We start from the raw sequence: 20,183 nt of genomic DNA, 5'->3' as shown, positions 1-20,183 counted from the left end.
TTCTTTTGGGGGTGCATTTTATAGTAAGTTGTAGACATCAGTACACCTCACCCACTCAACATTTCCACATATGTAGGTATTAATTAGAGTTTGGTATTTGTTCATCCATTTTTTTTTTTTAATTTTTGGTGGTAAAATTTATGTAACGGTGAAATGCCCAAAATTTAAATATATCATTTGGTGAGTTTTGATAAATGCTTCCATCTGTGAATTCCAAACCTTTGTCAAGATACAGCACAAACATGGAGCTCCTGGGTGGCTCTGTTGGTTAGTTGACCAACTCTTGATTTTGGCTCAGGTCCTGATCTCAGGGTCCTGGGATCCAGCCCCCCAAGGTGGAGCAATCTTAAGTTTCTCTCTCCCTCTGCCCCTCCCCCACCTCTAAAAAAAAAAGATATAGAACAAACACTTAAAAATATTTAGTAAGTTCCCTCATGATCCTTCCTAAGCAATCACAGTTTTGGTGTTTCTTCCCTGTAGATTAGTTTTGCCTGTTCTGGAACATCAAAGAAATGAAATCATCAGTATGAGCTTTTTTACGTAAGGTTCATCCACATGGTTACCTCTATTGGTAGTTTGTTTCTTTTTATACCTAGTAGTACTCCCTTGTATGGATAGCAAATAATTTGCCTATCCAATCTCCTGCTGATGGACATTTGGAGTGTTTCCAGTTTTGGGGCTATGATGAATAAAGTTTATGAACATTCTTGCACAAGTCTTTTTGTGAACATAATGTTTTTATTTCTCTTGGGTCAATACCTACGAGTGGGATTGCTGGGTCAAAGGAGGTTGTTGTTACTTCTTGTTCTGAACTCTGCCCTCTCATTGTGTTCTAGAATCGATTGGGAGTAGTGGAAAGTGCCTTATTGCTCATCTAGATTATTCTCTTACTCAGTGTTGGAATCCCCTGAGAGCCCACCTGACAGCCTCTGCTTGAATGTTTCCAGGGATGGGGAGCTTATTACCTTACAGGTCTCTACTTTTTTTTTTTTTTTTAAAGATTTTATTTCTTTATTTCTTTATTTCTTTATTTCTTTATTTATTTGAGAGCGAGCACAAGCAGGCAGAGGGAGAAGCAGATTCCTCGCTGAGTAGGGAGCCCGACGCAGGGCTCTGATCCCAGGACTCCCGGGATCATGACCCGAGCCAAAGGCAGACGCTTAACCGACTGAGCCACCCAGGTGCCCCTCAGGCCTCTACTCTTATGAGACAGCTCCTTATTAATTTCTGCCTCTTCTGTGTGACAGCCCTATAGAATTTCAGGACCGCTGCCCCATCTCGTCCCTCATCCGCTCCTTCACGGTTTCTCTTCTTCAGGCTAATTGTCCAAGTTGATTGAACTGTTCCTCAGGTGATATGATTCTCAGACCTTTGATGTCCTGGTCATCACCCTCTGGAACTTTAATGCTCTTTTTCAAATGTGTTGCCCAGAGGTGAGCACTGGATTCTAGATGTGGTCTGTGAGGTACAGAGTGTGGTTGGGTCTGAACCCCCGTCTTGATCTAGGTACCAGGTCCACCCATTGGCTGAAGGTGATGTTCACTTCTTAGCAGCCACATGATGGCATTGGAGCCAGATGAGTGACTGTTTATAAAGAAATCCCACAAATCTCAGGTGGTATTGAGATAGTCCATCTGAAGTCATCTGAGCCTCTATTAATAGCATTCCTTGCCACCATCCCATTTCGTCTTTGCCTCCACCTTCTGAGAAAGGTACTGCTAAAAAGAACTTAATACGAACTGTTCGGTTTAAAACAGGGTTTGTCGGGCGCCTGGGTGGCTCAGTTGGTTAAGCGACTCCTTCAGCTCAGGTCATGATCCTGGAGTCCCTGGATCGAGTCCCGCATCAGCGGGGAGCCCGCTTCTCCCTCTGACCCTCCCCCCTCTCATGTGCTCTCTCTCTCTCATTCTCTCTGTCTCAGATAAATAAATAAAATCTTTAAAAAACAAATAAAAAATAAATTAAAAAAAAAAAAACAGGGTTTGTCAACTTTGGCACTATTGACATTTTGGACCAGGTAGTTCTTTGTTGTGGGGGATTGTCTTTTGCTTCCCAGGAATTAGCAACACCCCCGGCTTCTCCTCACTTGCCATCCGGTCCATGCCGCCCACCCCTCCCCCCAAGCTGCAACAATCAAAAATATCTCCAGGTATTTTCAGGTGTCCCCTGAGGGGGAAGATCATCTCAGGTTGAGCCCATTCTTAAGGCATAGAACTTAGCATTGAGAAAAGTTTAAATAATAAAGCTCTTCCTGAGGGGTAACCAGTGTAATTCTTTAGTATGTGTATTTCCATATTATGTCCTTTGTGGAGGACAGTCCTTGCTTTTCACCGTTCCAGTATGCATGGATTTTGCTTAGCACAGTTTAGCACACCATTCCCCCTGTACGCCGCCGTGGTGTATTAACTCTGAGTAATGGCAGAGAGTCCAGACTTTGCTACGAGCTCCCCAGTCCACTGATCACTATGTACAGGTGTTTTTTATGATCAGTGACCTTCTTTTTATAATCACATCCCTTCTTTCAGAGTCGGTCAGTGGTGGTCACTTACTTCATTGTTGGGTTCGCACCCAGAGAGGAAAGTGTGCAGTGTGTTGTCTCCTTGTCCCCGAGGGCTAAACTCATGTGACATTTTACAAACAACAACAATAACAACGGTGAAATTTTCACAAAGAATTGAAAAGTGGTAATGCTGGAAGTGAAATTGGAGCTGAATGTAAGTGGAGTTAGAGAATTAATAGCGGATTGTGGGAACGTCGACATTGCCACCGTTCAAGACTCTGCAGACGAAGCCAGAGGAGCTCTGGAAGGCAAACTCACTGACATGAGTGATGGTGACGAAAGGATGAAGAAGTTCCAGAGGAAGTGACATGGGGGAAAGAAAACCTCACATGGAAGTCACTGTTGGAGGTATTTCGCAACATTGAAAGCACAAAGGATAAAATGTTAAGCTGACCCAGACTTCGAACAGAGTCGGGCAGGTTGCAGGGGTACAGAAAAGGCGCTCCTTCCGTGGTGTGTGTCCAAGAGCCAGAAGGCAGGCGCTGTCCCAACTACTGGTGATAAGTTTTTCATAACGAAATAGCACACTCATTTTCAGTGTCTAATATTTTTTTATTACAGTGTACTTCAACACAAGTTTTACTATTTTTTCCATTTCTCTATTCATTTACAACTGACTGTAAGAGAGTTTTTAAATGTTTTGACAAAAATTCCTAAAGGTCATGGAACAATCTTAATTTTTTCCATTGATGAGTAAGATTGCTTTGCACGGTCATTTGTGTGGTTCTATATTACTGTGCAAAGCAAGCCTGTCTATATTTAGAGAAGTGTGGGTAAATACACACACACACACACAACATTTCTTTTGCTTTTTCTCTTGTTTTTTCAAAACATTTTACAAAAATAGGGTCAGACTGCATGTATCCGTTTGCAGTTTGCTTTTTTCGTGGAAGAATGTCTCTTTTGGAGAACTTCTGATCTCAGTATATCTAGACCCACCTCATTCTTTGTGATAATTGTATATTATTTTATGTATCGATATGGATGTACCATAATTTATTTGACCACTTTTCTGTTAGTGGACATTTTAATTTTTCTCTAGCTTTTTTTTTTTTTTTTCCTCCACATGAAAGAACGCTGAAGTGGAGGTCTCTGGCAGATACCATCACTAGTCCCATTGAATGGATGAAGACGGTGGAGGTTAGAAAGGAAAGAACCAGAGCACCTGGCTGGCTCAGTTGAAAGAGCGTGTGACTCTTCATCTCGGGGTTGTGACTTCAAGCCCCACTTTGGGGGTAGAGGTTACTTAAAAATAAAGTCCTAAAAAAAATAAAAACCCCCCAAAAAAACAACAAAAAAGAAAGTAAAGTGATGTTTGGCAGCTACTGAGCTTAGAGCTGGCATATGAACTCCGGGCTGTCCAGTTCTAGGTCCTTGCTTGTAACCATGGTGCTCTGCAGCTTCTCCTCTTTTCTTGGAAGTCGCTTTTCCCAACCACAGCAGTGGCAACAGCAGAAAGTAATAAGAGTTTCCTGAGCGCGGCACAACTCTAGTTGCAAATGCATTGTGATTTCTGTTACCTAGCCAACAACCCTACAAGGCAGATGCTGTTCATCCCTCTATATTACACTGAAAGCCACTGAAGGAGGTTAGGAGACTCCCGGGGCTATGGCTTGTCGGTGTGGGCACGGGAACTCCTCGGGCATCCTGGCTTCGGAGCCTTTGCTCTTGCTCCTCACGGTGCACGGATCTGACTGGAGAAAGGTCTGTTTTATCACGTGCTATGGTAGATGCCTTTTTTGAACATAGGACTTCGTGTTGGCCCATGTTTTCACCTACTGTAATCTTTTAGAAATGTGTTACCTAGCACACTTCCAGCCTTGGGTCGCTGCAAGTCTGATGAGCTTGCCGTCTAGTCTTTGTCTTCAGCCAGCCCGTTGGTAGAACACTAGGCAAAGCCACAGATGGCATTTCTTAATTTGTCACTGGAGGTGTTCTCTGGGTTTAGTCAACAAGCAGGTATTTGTTGAGTGCAGCCATAATGCCACGTTTGGGGCCGAGGGTTTGAAATCAAAGTTGAACAAGATCTAAGGGAACCTTTTGTGTCAACTATACCTCAAAAAAAAAAAAAAAAAAAAAAAAGGTTGAGAAGATATGGTCCCAGCCTCTAGGAGGCACATGGTCTATACACGACAGGGGGAAGAATGGTCTTGTAAATCACAGCGTGAGTGTGTGAGTAGGAGTTTAACAAGAGTCTTGTGAGAGCAGAGAGGAAGGAGGGGCTGACCTAGCCTGGGGGTGACAACGATGCTGGTGCTTGAGGGCTGTGGACGTGGAGGCATGACTTGGAGGACAGTGAAGGTCTGGGGAGCCCGAGCAGAGAGAATGCGTTGGGAGGTGAGGGCAAACATAATGTGGGTGGGAGCCAGGAGAGGCCAGGCTAAGGAATTTGACTTTTGTCCCGTTCGCCAGTGAACGTGTTTAAGGGGACCCTTACCCTGCTCGGAGCCGCCTTTCAGTTCCAGTACATCCGCCGCGGGATGTACTGGAACAGAGGAAGGCTACCATCTGGAAGCCAATCAGAAGGCACCCAAGACAAAAGGGAACCAAGCCAGTGGCTGCAAGAGGGAGGATGGAGTTTTTGGAGATCTTTCCAAAGACAAAATCCGATTGGTTCTGTGGGTGAGGGTGAGAGGGTGACAATGGCCACTTCAAGGTTTACCTCCGGCCGCCTGGCTAGTCGCGATGTCACTGTCACTTACTGAGGCCGAGGAGCAAGTCCGAGGGGGTGTTGAGTTCGGTTCGATGCATGTCCTGCCTGCCCCGGATCCGTTAAGTAACACGGTATTGTTGGTCGTTGACAACAGTCGCAAATCTGGCAGTGCTTTGTCATGTCACCCTTCCTTTCTTTGTCGTGCTGGAGGTCCGGCAAGGGACTGTCCATCGACTCTGTAGACAGTCAAGGCCTCTTGAATCTGGCGTTCCTTGGCCTGTAATCTAGTAACTGCTAAAAAAGCTATTGAGCTTAGATGTGCCTGGCTTTTTGGGGAACCCAGGCTGGGCAGTGACGGTGCAAGTCATCATCTGTTCTAGGCTTTGCCAGAGACAGATGTGAGGCTAAGCAGTCCTTCTTAATAACCATTCTCTTTACATATGGTGTCTTTCTCCTTGAATCTGTCTCTTTGACTAGTCTGTGAACTCCTTAAATCCCCACGTGCTCAGTCTGGTACCTGGAGCAGGTGGGTGCTGGGGGCCTGATGCTGCCGAAAAGCAGGGCCCTGCCGTCTCCTCCTGCCCATGCCCCCTCTTGATTACCAACAGTAGTTCTGGAATCACACCCACAGGTTGTTTCTGCATCCTGGGAGGTGAGTCTTCTAAGATTGCCGTCCTGTAACTCCATTATCCTTGGGTGCTTGTAAGTTGGTTCTTGGTTCAGCTTCCATTTGAGGTTTCCCATCAGTGTGTGTAGATGTTTAGCTTGTTACAATCTGATGAACTTTCTCCTTGATAACAAGAATGGAACATACTGGAGATGAACATTCCCACATTGTCGTTTCTGTAACTTAGAGCCCCAGCCCCCACGAAGGGCCATCGCCCTCCCTGGTTTCTCTTATGGCTTTGCATGTAGGGTGCAGGCAGTCTGGAGTAGTTCTTGTGTTTTCTCAAGTCCTGCTCGCTCTGTTTTATGAGCCCACGCCACTCTCAGGGTCTGTCCTGTCTTCAGTATCTAAGCTCATCAGGGCTCCCTGCCCTCTGGACCTAACCATCCGTGGTTGCCTCCCACCTTCTTTTTTCAGGGATTACTGTGCTTTACGTGCTCAGAATCTACTTGAGAGAGACCAGATGTCATCTTGCAAAATGCCTTCCCCCGTGGGATCTCTGCTTCTACTGCTCCGTTGTGTCAACATCTAAATATTGGTTTTCTGCAGGTCTAGGCTAAACAACTGTTTTTGTCCCCTGGTTTTTTCTTCCCTCCTTTGAACTCTGAAAATGACAAGGTTACTTCCTCCCAGTGTGGTATTCTTGTTGTTACTGTTTTTGCTAACTTACAGGTGTTTTGTTTTTCCTACGTAATTTACTAGACTTTGCTTCCTGGTTAGAACTGAGCTCAAGGAACATTTCCCTTCTTTGCACCTCTGGCTTTGTGACAGGTAAACTCTTTAGAAAGGCACGGCAAGAATTTATCAAGTGCCATGCTCTTTGCAGGGCGAAAAAAAAAGCCTTGCGTCTGTCTCTGTCAGATGTCCTCGAGTTCATGCTGCGTGACGTGAGCTCTATCTTCCATCTGGACCATTTCTGCTAAGAAGTTCGTATCTTCTACCATCTATTCTCTTCTAGCTTACTGCAAGAATTACTTAACTTCTGGTTCTTTTGCCTTTTCCCCACACTCTGCTGTCCTCCAGATTTGGGCATGTGGAATTGTGGAGTTATTGTCAGGGGTGGTGTGTGTGTGTGTGTGTGTGTGTGTGTGTGTGTGTGTGTACCTCTTGATTTGTAGGATCCTTCTTTTTACACTTCTTCTCTCTCTCAACTCTCTCTAGCTCCCATTGGATCTGTTGATGAAGGCATACATGCCATGAATCTCATTCCACTAAACTGGAGTGATGACGATGACATGGCATTTATCATTTTAATTAAGAATTTGAATTTGCTTTGTCACTTGTACAGGGTCAAGTTGTTGGAGGCTGCGTGGGCCAGAAGCAGTGTTGCTGACCTCCTTCCATCTTAATTTCTTTCTTTCTTTTTTTCCTTTTTTTATTTAAGATTTTTATTTATTTATTTGAGAGAGAGAGAGAGTGCACGAGAGAGAGAGAGAGCACTAGCAGGGGGAGCGGCAGACGGAGAGGGAGAAGCGGACTCCCTGCTGAGCAGGGAGCCCGACATGGGACTTGATCCCAGGACCCGGAGATCGTGACCTGAGCTAAAGGCAGATGCTTAACCGACTGAACCACCCAGGTGCCCCTCTTCTTCTTCTTTTTTTTTTTTTTTAAGATTTATTCACTTATTTGAGAGAGACAGTATGTGTGTGTTTATACACACCACCTGTGAACCAGGGGAGGGACAGAGGGAGAGAATCTCAAGCGGACTCTGCCGAGGGCCGAGCCCACCACGTGGGACTCATCTCATGACCCTGAGATCACTATCTGAGCCAAAGTCAAGAGTCAGACACTCAACCAGCTGAGCCACCCAGGCCCCCTGATCTTAATTTCTTTTGATAATTTGTCCATCTCGGCGTTCTTTAAAGTCATACCTAGATGCCACAAGGAACATGGCATGTTTTCTTTCTGCCACTCAGATTTTGTCTTAAATCCAGCTGGGAGAGTTGAGTGTGTTTCCTCCCTACTGTTGTCTCCCTTGTGTCCTCGGGAAAGATGCCGTGTACCCTGGTGTAAGCCACGGGCTGGTGCGCCGTTCTGATGCGCAGCCTGCCATCGAATCAGTAAGTGTACGTTAGGTCTTTTCTGCACTAAGCTCTGTGTGCGGCCAGACAGATGCAGAGATAAATGGGGGCAGACCTGTGAACCGGGCAGGGAGGGGAGCCAGGGCAACAATAAACTAATAGGAGCAGCTCAGGGTTTGTTTGTCAAAGCCTTGTTTGTAGTGAAGAAGAGAACCTGGAACTTAGAGTGTAAACTGGGTCTGCATCTTGGCGCGGGCAGTGTGTCTTGGGCAGGTTGCTTCATCGGGCCTTGGTTCCACGCCTGTGAATGGAGTCAGCAGTGGACCCTCTTCCACAGGGCTGTTAGGAGGCTTAAGTATAATGTGCTTTCTAAATATAAAGTGCACCTGACACATGGTTGATGTGGTATACATGAAAATTCCTCTTTCTCTTTCAAAGTACTCATCACCTGCTGGAAGAAAGAGAAATATCTGTGTCCCCCAGTCTTTCAGTTTCCTATGTAAGACCCAGAGTACTTGACATCCCCACTGTGTGCAGTATTCCTTCCCATATAAGTCAGAAGTGGTTAGCACTGGTGGTTTGGGGCCCTGGCCTGCTCTTCATTATATTTTGGTTATATTCTCCAGGAAGATATGAAGCCTTTCCATCAGCTGGGTAGCCCTCATACTTAAGAGTGACACCAGGTTCTTCTTCCTCCTGTGGCCAGGGTGGGATACCCTGTCTCTGTTTCCCTCCCTCGCTAGCAGGAAGGTCGGCTTGCTTTGGGGCCCATTCAGCTGTGTCACTATCTCAGGTCAGGGGCCAAATAAGAACTGGGGCATACTGCATCCTAGAATCTAAACCCCTCAGCTTAATTTTTAAAGAGAAATATATGCAGATGGTAAGATCCCAGTAGTACCCGAAGATATCAAGTGGAAATGAAAAGGGGGGAAAACAGGAAAAACACAAGTTTCTCTCTAGAACCTACTCCCTGGGGTTCAACACCCTTAACATTTTTGGGGGGGTAAATTCATCCAGAAAAATTGCAAGCATCTACAAGCCCATATACCTTCTCCTCTCTGCCTTAAGACACAAAACCACCCAAATGGTATTATATTTTCTATTCTGTTCAGTACTTTTTTTTATTTTTCAAAATTTAAGAAACACACCAAAGAAGAAAACACCTATATTACCTATATTACCACCATTTACAGTTAACCATTAATTAACCTTTTGGTTAATTAATGGTTAATTAATTTGTGTGTTTGCTTCTTGCCTTTAGGAATAGACTTTAACACTTACTTAGGTATTGCCAATGAAGGTCCGCTAAACAGACTAGGCTGGTAATGATAAAGCCAAAGTGTCGTCCTGTGCTTTGTTTGCTCTCCTGTTTGTGAGCAGCCTCTTTTCACCCCAGCCCTGTCTCCCCCTGCACGGCCTGCGCACCAAATCCTCTGCCGTTTACCCGACTCCTCCAAAGTGGTGGGCATATGTTGTTACCAGCTTGGGGCCATTAAAATGCTTTAGGAACATATTTGCAGGATGATTTCCTAGCTGGGCAATGACTTTGTGCAAGGTTTGAACGTTTACAATTTTGATAGATATGGCCAGATTCCTCAGTGTACTCGCTGATATCCCTCCCGAGCGAATGTGAGAGTGCTCTTTCCTCTCAAGTCTTGGCAGAAACCCAGGAGTTTTATTTTGTTTTGTTTTTGGTCAAACATTAAAACATTTTTGCCATTCTGGTGAAATTACTATCGTTGTTTTTATAAGCATTTCACTCTTAATGAGTTGCATCAAGAATCATTTGGCCATCTGTGTTCCTTTCTCTTTGAACTGCCTGTTCTTATTCTTTGGCCATTTTTATATTGGATTGTTAATCTTTTACAATTGATTTGCCAGAGTTAAGTTAGCCTTTTATCCATTATGTGATGCAAATATTTTCTTTTCATTGTCATTTATGGTGTGGCTTTTAAGCTTCTTGCCTTCTTGTTGAACCTTGGTCCTTTGTGGCTGCCCCGGGAAGGTCCTGGAGAGAGACGGTGGGAACCACAGGAAGGTCCAGGAGTCTTCTGGACAGTGTGGTGTGGTTGTCTCAAGGCTTTTAGTACTGGATTCCCCATTGTAAGTTTTAGTTTTGTTCCGGGTGGGGATTTTTCCCTGTCACAGTAACGAAAGCTGGTAGCAAATAGAGAACCACTTTTACCTCCAGCCAAATATTTGGGAGTGTGTGCACCAGCCGGGGACCCCGATGCGGTACTTCTGTGTATTTCACTTTACTGTAACCTTCTTTTACTTTTGCTTCAGTAACCTACAAACTCAGCTGTTAGATTTCTGCTTAGATCATTTTCTAGGGGAGGACCATCAGTAGCTCCTCACTGAGCTTTGCAGAAGTTCTAGAAGGGGGCATACTCCCTCCCACCCTACACCCTCATAGGTGTAGAGGAAAATCATTTCAAGCAAGACTTATCTGTCCTCTCTTATGTTCCTGAGCTGCCCTAGATGTAAGCAGACAAGTGACCATGTCTCCAGGCTGTAAGCAGCTCTCTGTAATTTGGGGGGCTGAGGGAGAGTCTCCCTCACCGCCATTGCTGGTTTCTGGCAGCACCCTAGTTAGTTCCTTTACACACAGATCACAAGATATAATTAAAAAAAAATTTTTTTTTTTTTACATTTTCATTATGTCCCTCCTACATTCATATGGAAGTTCTGTGGGGCACAGGCCTTATTTACTATGTTGTCTGTTCTATCACAGCCCTCTCCAAAACAGCATGTGGCGTGTGCTGGGTCCTCCAGACGTCTGCCGAGTGATGGCAGTCTGGGAGGGTGAGCCCTTGTGCCATAGGCTGTGCCTGCTGTGTGTCTCCTCCCTGTTTCCCTCCCTGGCTCCATTTCCAGAGATGGGGGCTTTGAAGGGCCCAGACAGAGATCAAATGATGTAAGGACAGTGTGTCCTGGTCCGGTGTCCTCGGGGCCTCCTCACATCTCCCTTTTTCGCTACCACAGTGCCGTGGGGTCCAGTTCCCCAGCTCCAGACTGAAAGGAGAGGTGAATGAGCTGACGCAGAGGCCCGCTAGCTGGGGACCTGGAGGGCTAAGTCAGGGTGGAGTGGAGCTGGAGAGGACAGAGGATGACGGACCCGGTTGTGCTATAGTGCTCAGTATCTGCTCACACCCCCCCGCCTGACAGCAGCCTGCACCTGCCGGCGTGAGCTGCCTTCCTGCTCCAGACTCCAAGACGGCAGCCCCCGCCATGGACTTGGGGTGGCTGAGCTGCCTGGCAGAGAAGCCCCGAGCCTCTGCTTCCCTTGGCTTCCTGGCCACGGGGCCTGGGGTGTGGATGACAGCCTCCAATTTACATTTGGAAAGCTAAGCTTCTTTTTTTGCCTCTTTAGAAAGTACAAATGCTAATTGTATAAATCACCTAGAAAATAAAGATCTAAGGAGGAAAAAAGGAAGTCACTGTCATCCTGCTTTTCAGAGAGAATTCCGATTAGCATTTTTCCGATTAGCATTTTACTGAGTATGAATGCCATTCCTTTTGCACCCGGCCCCCCCAGGTATAAATATATAGAGAGAACTGTACTCTACATAATAAGGCTTTTGTAACTTGGCTTTTTCACTTACTATCAGACACTTTCTGATGAGTCAGAATAAGGAAACTAAGATTGGGATTTGTGCTGCAAAGAACAAAACAGAGTGAGTGCCACCACTGACCGTGACTGGGGGCGACCAAGAATCTAACAGACACGGGAATCCATTCCGCATTAAGTGTTCTATTCAAACATCACTTTCATAATTGATTGTATAGATAAGTGCACTTAAAAAAAAAAGCAGTCTTGGGCGCCTGGGTGGCTCAGTTGGTTAAGCGACTGCCTTCGGCTCAGGTCATGATCCTGGAGTCCCGGGATCGAGTCCCGCATCGGGCTCCCTGCTCGGCAGGGAGTCTGCTTCTCCCTCTGACCCTCTTCCCTCTCGTGCTCTCTCTCTATCTTAGTCTCTCTCTCAAATAAATAAAATCTTTAAAAAAAAAAAAAGCAGTCTTGTTTGTTGGGCCTCCACTTTCTGGTTGGTGTAACTGACTCGGGATTGGGATGTGCATACCTTAAGGCTCTGTCTAGGAGAGTAGTTTAGGATATAATTCTGAAAGCGGGATTTCAGGATCAAAGGGTTTGTACTTTCAGGCCTGTACCCTCTTTCAGGCCCTGATTTTGGCATTGCTATCACAACCTACATAGGTACATTGTCTGGGCAGGTTCTGTGCCTCTGCCGGTTTATCGTGGGGCGATGGAAGAGGAGCCTCAGGAGCAGTGAGGACAGGCATCAAATTCCAGCCCTGCCACGGGCAGCTGCTGGAAGGCTTCGAACTAATTGCTTAGCTTCTCTGAGCCTGAGTCTTCTCATCTGTAAGGCAGGACGCTCCCTCCGGGGTGGGCATGAGGGTTCCCTGTTCGGAGTACTTAGCACCAGCACCCGTGAAGCACAGAGTTCGGGAGCGGGGCTGGGGCCTTTGCTGAATTCCTGCTGCGAGCACCCGAGGAGGTCCGCTTTACGGACACACCACTCACCGGCATCACTCCCAGTGCCTGACTCAGACTTTTGCATCGCTCTTGGCTCCCAGTCAGTCTTGGGAAGGGACGGCTTCCTCCGCTCACGATGGGTGCACCCCGCCCCCAGCTGTCCAGTTTAGGTGGTGTTTGCAGGCAGAGGGAGAGCACAGGGCTGGGATGCCAAAGACTGCCTCCCTTCCAGTGTTCTGGCTTTCCCTCCGCCCAGTGCCTGGGGCTGTCCGTAACCCCTGAAATGAGACGGGTGTGAGCGGGACCCCAGCTGCCCACCCCCTGTGGGACTCTGCAACAGTATGGGTGGGAAGTGGGCGCAGAATAATAATAGCAGGCACTAATGGGCTGCTCATGATGTGCCGTGCACTGCTCTTAGTAATTTACAGGATATACATCTATTTAATCATGTGCCTCATTTAATATAGGCAAGTACTGTTATTATCCTGTTTTAACAGATAGGAAACCGAGGCACAGAGGGGTGAGAGACTTCCACAAGTTCACACACCTGGCAAATATTAGAGCTTGTCAAGGGGATGATCCCTTGGGGCCCGGGGCTTGTTCCTTCCTGTCCAGTCCTCGTGTCTTCATTGCCGGCGAGCCATGCATCAGGCCCAGGGCTCTGTTTCTTCCCATTTCTCTGGCTCAGCTAGGGTTAGGATGCTGACTACTCCTGACTCTTCTCCTGTGGTCCCACGATGGAAGGGGGGATAACGGGGCCATAAACAACCAGAATTGGGGGCCCCATTCCTCTTCCCTTCAGGTGCCAGCAAATTGAGGCATGGAACAGTATTTTGGGAGCGCTCCGACGTCTCCCTCATTGCCACTGCCATCGTAAAGGTTCCTCCCCAGGCAGTGGGCTCTGTGGCCTGGTCCCTGGCCCTTGCCACACTTGGTAGGTGGCCTTGCCTATTGCATTGCAATTTAGCACATGCAACAATTAACCTTTTCTACAGTGCAAGAGAATTTCAGACGCGAACTACAGGGGGTGGAGACAAGTCACAGTATCTGTTCCGTGCTTTGCGTGGGCTCAAAATATTTCATAAACCCTTTCTAGGCTTTTTGTGTCTAAGGGCGTGTGGCTTCTTAGTGGGAAGACCCTTCCTTCCTCCAGTCTGGGTCCCTGAGATCTATAGACCTGGGCCCTTTGGCCTCCACTGTCTTTGTCCATGCTGGAGAGGTGAGCCTTTCCTATCTTTCCTAGGTGACTCTGTTGGCTTCTGGTTGAAACTGCTGGTGGCCCCTGACAGTACCTCAGGAATCCTGTTTCATTTCCTGTCTCCTCTGGCTTGGAGCTCAGCGCTGCGCCCCCCCCCCCATTGTTCTTTACTTCGCTCTGTACTCCAGATTAGGACATTCTTGATAGCCTCCCTCCCGGCTTTCTGCACCCCACAGCTGTCTACAAAGCCTTTTTGGCCCTTCAGGCTCTCTCCGCATGACATCAACCAGCTTGCCTGCCTCAGTTGAAGGTCTTGCTTTCATGGCTTGAGTTGGTCTTCATATCCATTTAGGGATTTCTGATAAACACATACCTGAATGCCAAGCACCAGGCTTCACGGGAAATTCTTATGTTTCTTTTATCATTTAAAAATACTGCTCTTTCCAGTTTACTGATTTCACTAAATCTAATCCTGTTTTACAAATGAGGAAACCTTTTTCAGAAAGGTCGGTTGGCTTACCTGACACAAGCTAGGAAGTACAGAGCCGGGATGTGAGGTGTACATGGTTCCCGAGGCCACGTGTGTTGTACTGGGGCCATCTGGCTCGTCTACCAGGTGAAGAGTTGTGTGTAAGTCTGGAGGTGGGACTTGAACCCAGGCCTTCTGACTGCAGGTCCTTCTTTGCCACATAGTCTAACCTGTCTAAGGCAGAAAGAGCAGAACTTGGAGTGCAAGCTCTGAGTTCAAGAGGGACCAAGGGGCCCTTGGGTTTGGGCCTTGGTATGTCCTCACTTAGCATAGTTGGTCAGAGCTTGAAGCTGCTTCCCAGGCTGTGGTCACTGGGTGGCAAACATAAACCCAGCCTGTAGTCTTGTTGGTGACTTGTACCGGCTTCATCACTGAGCTCCAGCCTCAACTCAGGTGACGGAGAGGGTCCCTGTGCTGTGGCAATTATGCTGGGGCTTACAGTGACGAGTGCCTATCCGATCACAAAGCACTCTTCAGAGGTATTCTCTCATTAGGTGCTTAGGATGGCTCTGTGAGGGAGGGGGCCAGGTAGGCATTACCCCCTCACTTATAGATACAAAACAGGCTTAGGAAGGTAATGATCTCTTCAAAGTCAGTGGAGATATTGGCACATTCCAGACCGGGGCCCAAGCCTCCTCTGATTGTAAATCCACGACTTAATGTTGCCTCTGAGTGAATCTTCCTCTCTGGGCCTCATAGTGATCGATGTACCTGTAGGGGGCGAGAGAGATCTTTCTTATGTGGCTGTTCTGAGAAATTTTGCTTCTGACCGCTTTGAACTTATTGGTCATATAGCACATTATCTCACTGGGTTATAAGTAGTTTCTGTGTCTACCTCCCCTAGTACCCTGACACCACCCCCCCCCCCCAAGCCTGAATTCTTTCAGATTGGGACTCTTCTATTTCGTCTTGGCATCCAACACAACGTGGGACCCAATAAATGCCTGTTGAGTTGAGTTACATGCAAATGAAATTGGCCAGTGCCGCCTCCTGCTTTTCTTAGGGCATGGGAAAGGAAAATAAACTGTTTTTCTGGTCCATGATAAAGTTGTCGGGGGCAGAACTCCGAACCTGTGCAGTGTCCCCAGATGGCCACTAGGTGGCAGTGTGACCCCATGGGGACCTTGCCTCCTGCTTGCTCCCTGGGAGAGGGAACTATGGGCACCTGTTTGGGGATTGCCTCTGCAAGGTCATTCCACAGTTGTCTGTCTGAAACTGACAAGTCTCGGCCTCCACCCCTCCTCGTCAAGCTTTGTGGTGTCATGGAAAAGGCTTGGGCTTTGGAATCTGCCAGGCTTGGATTCCAACCCTGGCTCTGCCTTTCCCTAGGAACTTAGCCCTGGACACACCATTTCTCTGAGCCTCAGTTTCCTCCCCATAAAATGGCAGTTGCTCAGTTAGAAAAGGCCCAATATACCATGCGCTGCGGTGTGATGAATTCTAGTTTTATTGCTGGAGATTCCTTTATTTGCCTTTTGCTGCCCTCTGTAATCTGGCTCCACCCTGGCCATCTGATCTTTCTGACCAAGCTTCCTGCACTGCCCAGCAGATCTCTGAGCCTTTCCTGCTGCATCCCCCAACCGCGTAGAGCCATGTGGGGCTAATCTTGACGGCTCACAGAGATGGTAAGTCTGTCAGGGTCTTTGTCTTAATTATTCTGGCATCTGCGCTGTGCCTTTAGCAGACATTCTGTGGTGAAAGTGACAGCCCTGGTTGTTGGGCATATGCCAGGGACGCTGCTAGGCGCTTTGCAGAATTGTTTCATTTAATCCTTGCAGCAGATCTATCCCCCATTTTACACAGGGATAGGCCAGGATGCCTTTGGCTCTGGGAGCAATAAAAAACTCTACTAAAAGCAGTTTAAATAGTAAGGAAAGATGATTATCTTGCCAAAAACAAGTCCTGAGTGATGCTCATTGGTGTCAGCAAGGACCCGGTAGCTGCCACGTCTCCTGCTTGCCTTCCTCAGTGCGCTGATTTGTCCTCTTATGCTGGTCTCTCTTATGGCGCTAAGGGGGCTGCTGTGGTTCCAGGTGCCATATGCGGGAAAGATGCTGTAGCTTCCTTGTGCTCCCTTTAAGAGGCCTCTAGCAGATTTGTCACAAAGTTCTTCTTGGCCAGCGTTGGGTCTTACGCTTGTTCCCAAGCTAGTCACTAGTAAAGGAATTCAGGGACTGGCTTGGGTTTGTCAAGATTCAGCCCCCGAAGCTGGTGAGGGATCCGGGTGAGGGATCCAGGTTCCATTTGCCCCTGACCCCCTGGTCCATGGAAGAAGGCATAGGAAGGAGGCTCGTGAGTTAAGGAACTTGATCAAGGTGGCAAACCTAGGAAGAAACAGCCTTCAGACCCCATCAGGCTGACTCCCTAGGCGGTCGGTTGTTTGAATGAAGTAAATCACAGAGGTAGAAAGCACATTGCTCTGGATTTGGTGTGCTGGACTTTGAGGGATCTTGGAAGTACATTTTCTTACTGATTCTGGAGTCTCTCCTTTCTCTAGGCTCCTTTCTGTAATGGTATCCATTTTTTTCAGTCTGTCTTTCTCCTCAGTGTCTCCTTTACCCCGTCTCCCAGTGCCCAACAGCTGCCTACCTCCTAGAATAGACTTCTGGTGCATAGCTAGGAAGGGCCCCCCAGACAGAATGGTCCAAGGGCGGATTTCAGTGTAGCCGTCAGGGCCCCATCGGGGTCATCTTAAAGTTTCTTTTAGGTCAGAGAAGGGAGCTACAGAACTCTAAGTCAGGGCTTTGGAGAGGCCAGAGAAGATGCCAAGCGAGATGGTAGAGACCCAGCAGTAGCAGGGAGTTTATGGTCCACCAGCGGGGATGTTGGCGGGCACCCATGCCAGGTGGTAGCACCTGTCTACCTGCAGAGACAGTGTAGCCACACAGGAGGCCTTCTGGCTTGCAGATGCTTCAGGACTGCCCCAAGGCCCGCCGGGAGGTGGAGCTGCACTGGCGGGCCTCGCAGTGCCCCCACATCGTGCGGATCGTGGATGTCTACGAGAACCTGTATGCGGGCAGGAAGTGCCTGCTGATCGTCATGGAGTGGTAAGCAGCCCGGCCTGGCCCCACTGCCTGCTCAGGCCCCTCGCCCTCTGGGGACTGCCCGGCTCTGCACCCCGAAGCTCGAAATGCCAAAGCTTGATTTCTTTTAGTGGGGAGTGGAGAGGGGAGGGGTGGTGGGATGTTGTCCCCGTCAGATCTGACTGGGGCTTTGTTTCAGTTTGGATGGTGGAGAACTCTTTAGCCGAATCCAGGACCGAGGAGACCAAGCGTTCACAGAAAGAGGTAGAAAGGGTCTGTTGTGGGGACAGGCCCCGGCGGGCAGGGCTGTGGGAAGGGGGGCTCCAGAGCCTGCTGTCTACGGAAGATGCTGAGGCCTGCAGCCTGCTCCAGCTCGCTGCCAGGCCTGCCGTGCCCACTAAATCAGGACAGCTTCTCCTCGTTTCTCGGCTTCGAGGGTGGGTGGTGGGTGCAGCGAGCCTGGGGCTGATGGGAGGGGACTGAGTGTATTGTGTCATCAAACCTAACAGCACATCTTGTGCTTTTCTTTCTCTCTCCCACCTCACGGCTCCAGAAGCGTCAGAAATCATGAAGAGCATCGGTGAGGCCATCCAGTATTTGCACTCAATCAACATTGCTCATCGGGATGTCAAGGTACCACCCGCTGCGCTTTGCTGCTCCTCCCCCCGGCCAAGGTGTGGTGGGGGCCATGGTGACCCTGCATCCTTGCTGCCTGGTTCCTGAGGGCAGAATGGGGCAGGGTGCCATTCTCTGCCCTCTCTGAGCAAACCCCCAAACCCAGGAGCGAAGCCTTCTGTGGCTCTGCCTAGCCCTGTGGCCCTCCTTCGTCAGTACCACATAGTCACACCTTTGGTTTCCTCGGTCCCTGTGGTGTTTGTTAGGTGGTTCTCTGTGTTTGTCTCTTGTCTCCATGTACTCTGTCAGCTCTCAGAAGGCAGGAACACTCTTTGTGGCGTGCCCATCGAGGGGCACAGATGATGGTTGAAAGGATGAGGGAAGACAGGAATCCTTACCCTTCTGATTCTCATGGCTCCTCACAGGCTCAGCAGAGCCACCCTCTGTCTGTCTCTCTATCTCCCTGTAGCCTGAGAATCTCCTATACACCTCCAAAAGGCCCAACGCCATCCTGAAACTCACAGATTTTGGCTTTGCCAAGGAAACCACCAGCCACAACTCTTTGACCACTCCTTGTTACACGCCGTACTACGTGGGTAAGTCCAGAGGAGGCCCAGGGAGCTTGTCTTTCCCCAGAGCCGTTCTCAGGCGCTCTCTGCAGCTCTCAGCGGCCACTGGGCCTGGGACAGTCGTGCCCTCTGTCCCTTTCTGGAGCTGGTGTTGATGTGACCTGCCCAGAAGTAGGGCTTGTCAGAGTTAAGGTGGGATTGAGGCGTTAGAGGAGATTAATTTGTCTGAGATTATAGGCAGGATTTTGTGCACACATGTAATTTCCCCAAGAAGAGCTGTCATTGCCCTCGGATTCCCAGTGGGGTCTGGGGCACAGATGTCGTTCTGGAGCCCCAGCTAACTGGCACAGAATAAACTCATGTTTGTCAAATTAAGTGGACAGCATGGGCCGGAAAGGCTCTTCAGTTCAGGGGTTGTTTCATCTTCAGATTCTAGCCCCAGGGTTCCTCTTGGAAGACGCCCTTCTGCTCTCCCCCACCCAAGCCCCACTGGGTTATGGCTGTCCCCCTTCCTACCTGCAGCTACAGGACCATCACGATGGGCTGAAGGGTTGGGATGGAGAGCGTGATCCACAGAGAAGTTGGGGTGTATCACAGTGTCCAAGGGCCAGATCCACCCACATTGACCTTTGGTTTGCAGCTCCAGAAGTGCTGGGTCCAGAGAAGTATGACAAGTCCTGTGACATGTGGTCCTTGGGTGTCATCATGTACATCCTGTGAGTGTATCAGGGACGGCCTAGGGGGTAGGCTGGGGCTGGGCTGGGGCAGGGCAGAGGAGGAGGCCGAGGAAGAAGCAAAGGTTCGAATCCCCTTCTGGGTGGGGGATTCCCTGGAAATCCCCTGCATGTCCCCTTCTCTCAGTGCTTATTGAATTCTGATAGCTAAGCGCTGGGTATAAACTAGCTAACAGGCAGGAAAATGTGTGGTTTAGATACTTGGTGTGTTGGATTTCTGGGCCCTGTTTTTGACTTCACCTATTGTGCCTGAAATCCACGAGTTCCAGTTTCTCCGTGACCTTTACAAGAAGCCCGTTTCCCACCCTGTTCCTGGTTCAAGGCCTCTAATAACCCCAGCACTGTCCCTCCCTTCCTGCTTCTTGGTCCAGGCTGTGTGGGTATCCCCCCTTCTATTCCAACCACGGTCTTGCCATCTCTCCGGGCATGAAGAGTCGCATCCGAATGGGCCAGTATGAATTTCCCAACCCAGAATGGTCAGAAGTATCGGAGGAAGGTAAGGACCCCACACCTGCACACGCGTGTGTCCTGTGGGCGTCCTGCCCATGTGTGTGGTGTGGCAGTGGGTCTGTACCTGTGTTCCTCCCTGCTGGTCCGTCCTGTCTGTGTGAAGGACCTGGCTCAGGGCCAGTTCCTTGGGCAATCTGCCTCCCTGCAACCACCCCCTGCCCCTGCATCTGGTTTCTCCCTTAAAACTTGGGGAAGAAGCAGAAGAGAGAGAATGTCCCCTGAACAGTGTCTCCCTGCCTCACCCCCGCAGTGAAGATGCTCATCCGGAACCTGCTGAAAACAGAGCCCACTCAGAGAATGACCATCACGGAGTTCATGAACCACCCCTGGATCATGGTAAGTCTGGTGGGCCGGAGAGACCCTCGGGGCGAGGGCTCAGCCACAACTCTGTTCCACCCCAGGCTTTCACTTGACCTCCTTTTCTCCTCCCTCCCCAGCAATCAACAAAGGTCCCTCAAACCCCACTGCACACCAGCCGGGTCCTGAAGGAGGACAAGGAGCGGTGGGAGGACGTCAAGGTGAGGGGACCACTGGCTGCAGGGGTGCTCCGGGGGGGGGTCTGCGCACGCTCGCCCCAGGGGCCTCTGCTACAGCAAGAGCAGAGAC

The 20,183-nt window shown here is 48.8% G+C and overlaps 1 protein-coding gene across 2 annotated transcripts in view; it reads left to right on the top strand.

Moving 5' to 3' along the window:
* Positions 1 to 20,183, top strand: part of MAPKAPK2 (MAPK activated protein kinase 2) — a 45,370-nt gene that overhangs the window by 22,944 nt on the left and 2,243 nt on the right. Inside the window, exons 2-9 of one of the 2 annotated variants that reach the window (XM_025855069.2) lie at positions 17,034 to 17,173; positions 17,349 to 17,413; positions 17,703 to 17,782; positions 18,234 to 18,360; positions 18,974 to 19,049; positions 19,439 to 19,563; positions 19,828 to 19,913; positions 20,015 to 20,095. In XM_025855069.2, coding sequence (XP_025710854.1) covers positions 17,034 to 17,173; positions 17,349 to 17,413; positions 17,703 to 17,782; positions 18,234 to 18,360; positions 18,974 to 19,049; positions 19,439 to 19,563; positions 19,828 to 19,913; positions 20,015 to 20,095 — 780 coding nt within the window. Of the gene's footprint in view, positions 1 to 17,033; positions 17,174 to 17,348; positions 17,423 to 17,702; positions 17,783 to 18,233; positions 18,361 to 18,973; positions 19,050 to 19,438; positions 19,564 to 19,827; positions 19,914 to 20,014; positions 20,096 to 20,183 lie in introns of both variants that reach the window. The other variant, XM_025855068.2, reaches the window with a different exon arrangement.

The sequence above is a fragment of the Callorhinus ursinus genome, unplaced genomic scaffold, assembly GCF_003265705.2.
Source record: "Callorhinus ursinus isolate GAN/ISIS: 27379988/994484 unplaced genomic scaffold, GSC_fseal_2.0 scaffold57, whole genome shotgun sequence".
Taxonomy (NCBI): domain Eukaryota; kingdom Metazoa; phylum Chordata; class Mammalia; order Carnivora; family Otariidae; genus Callorhinus; species Callorhinus ursinus.
This window is presented reverse-complemented; position numbering and strand designations above follow the sequence as displayed.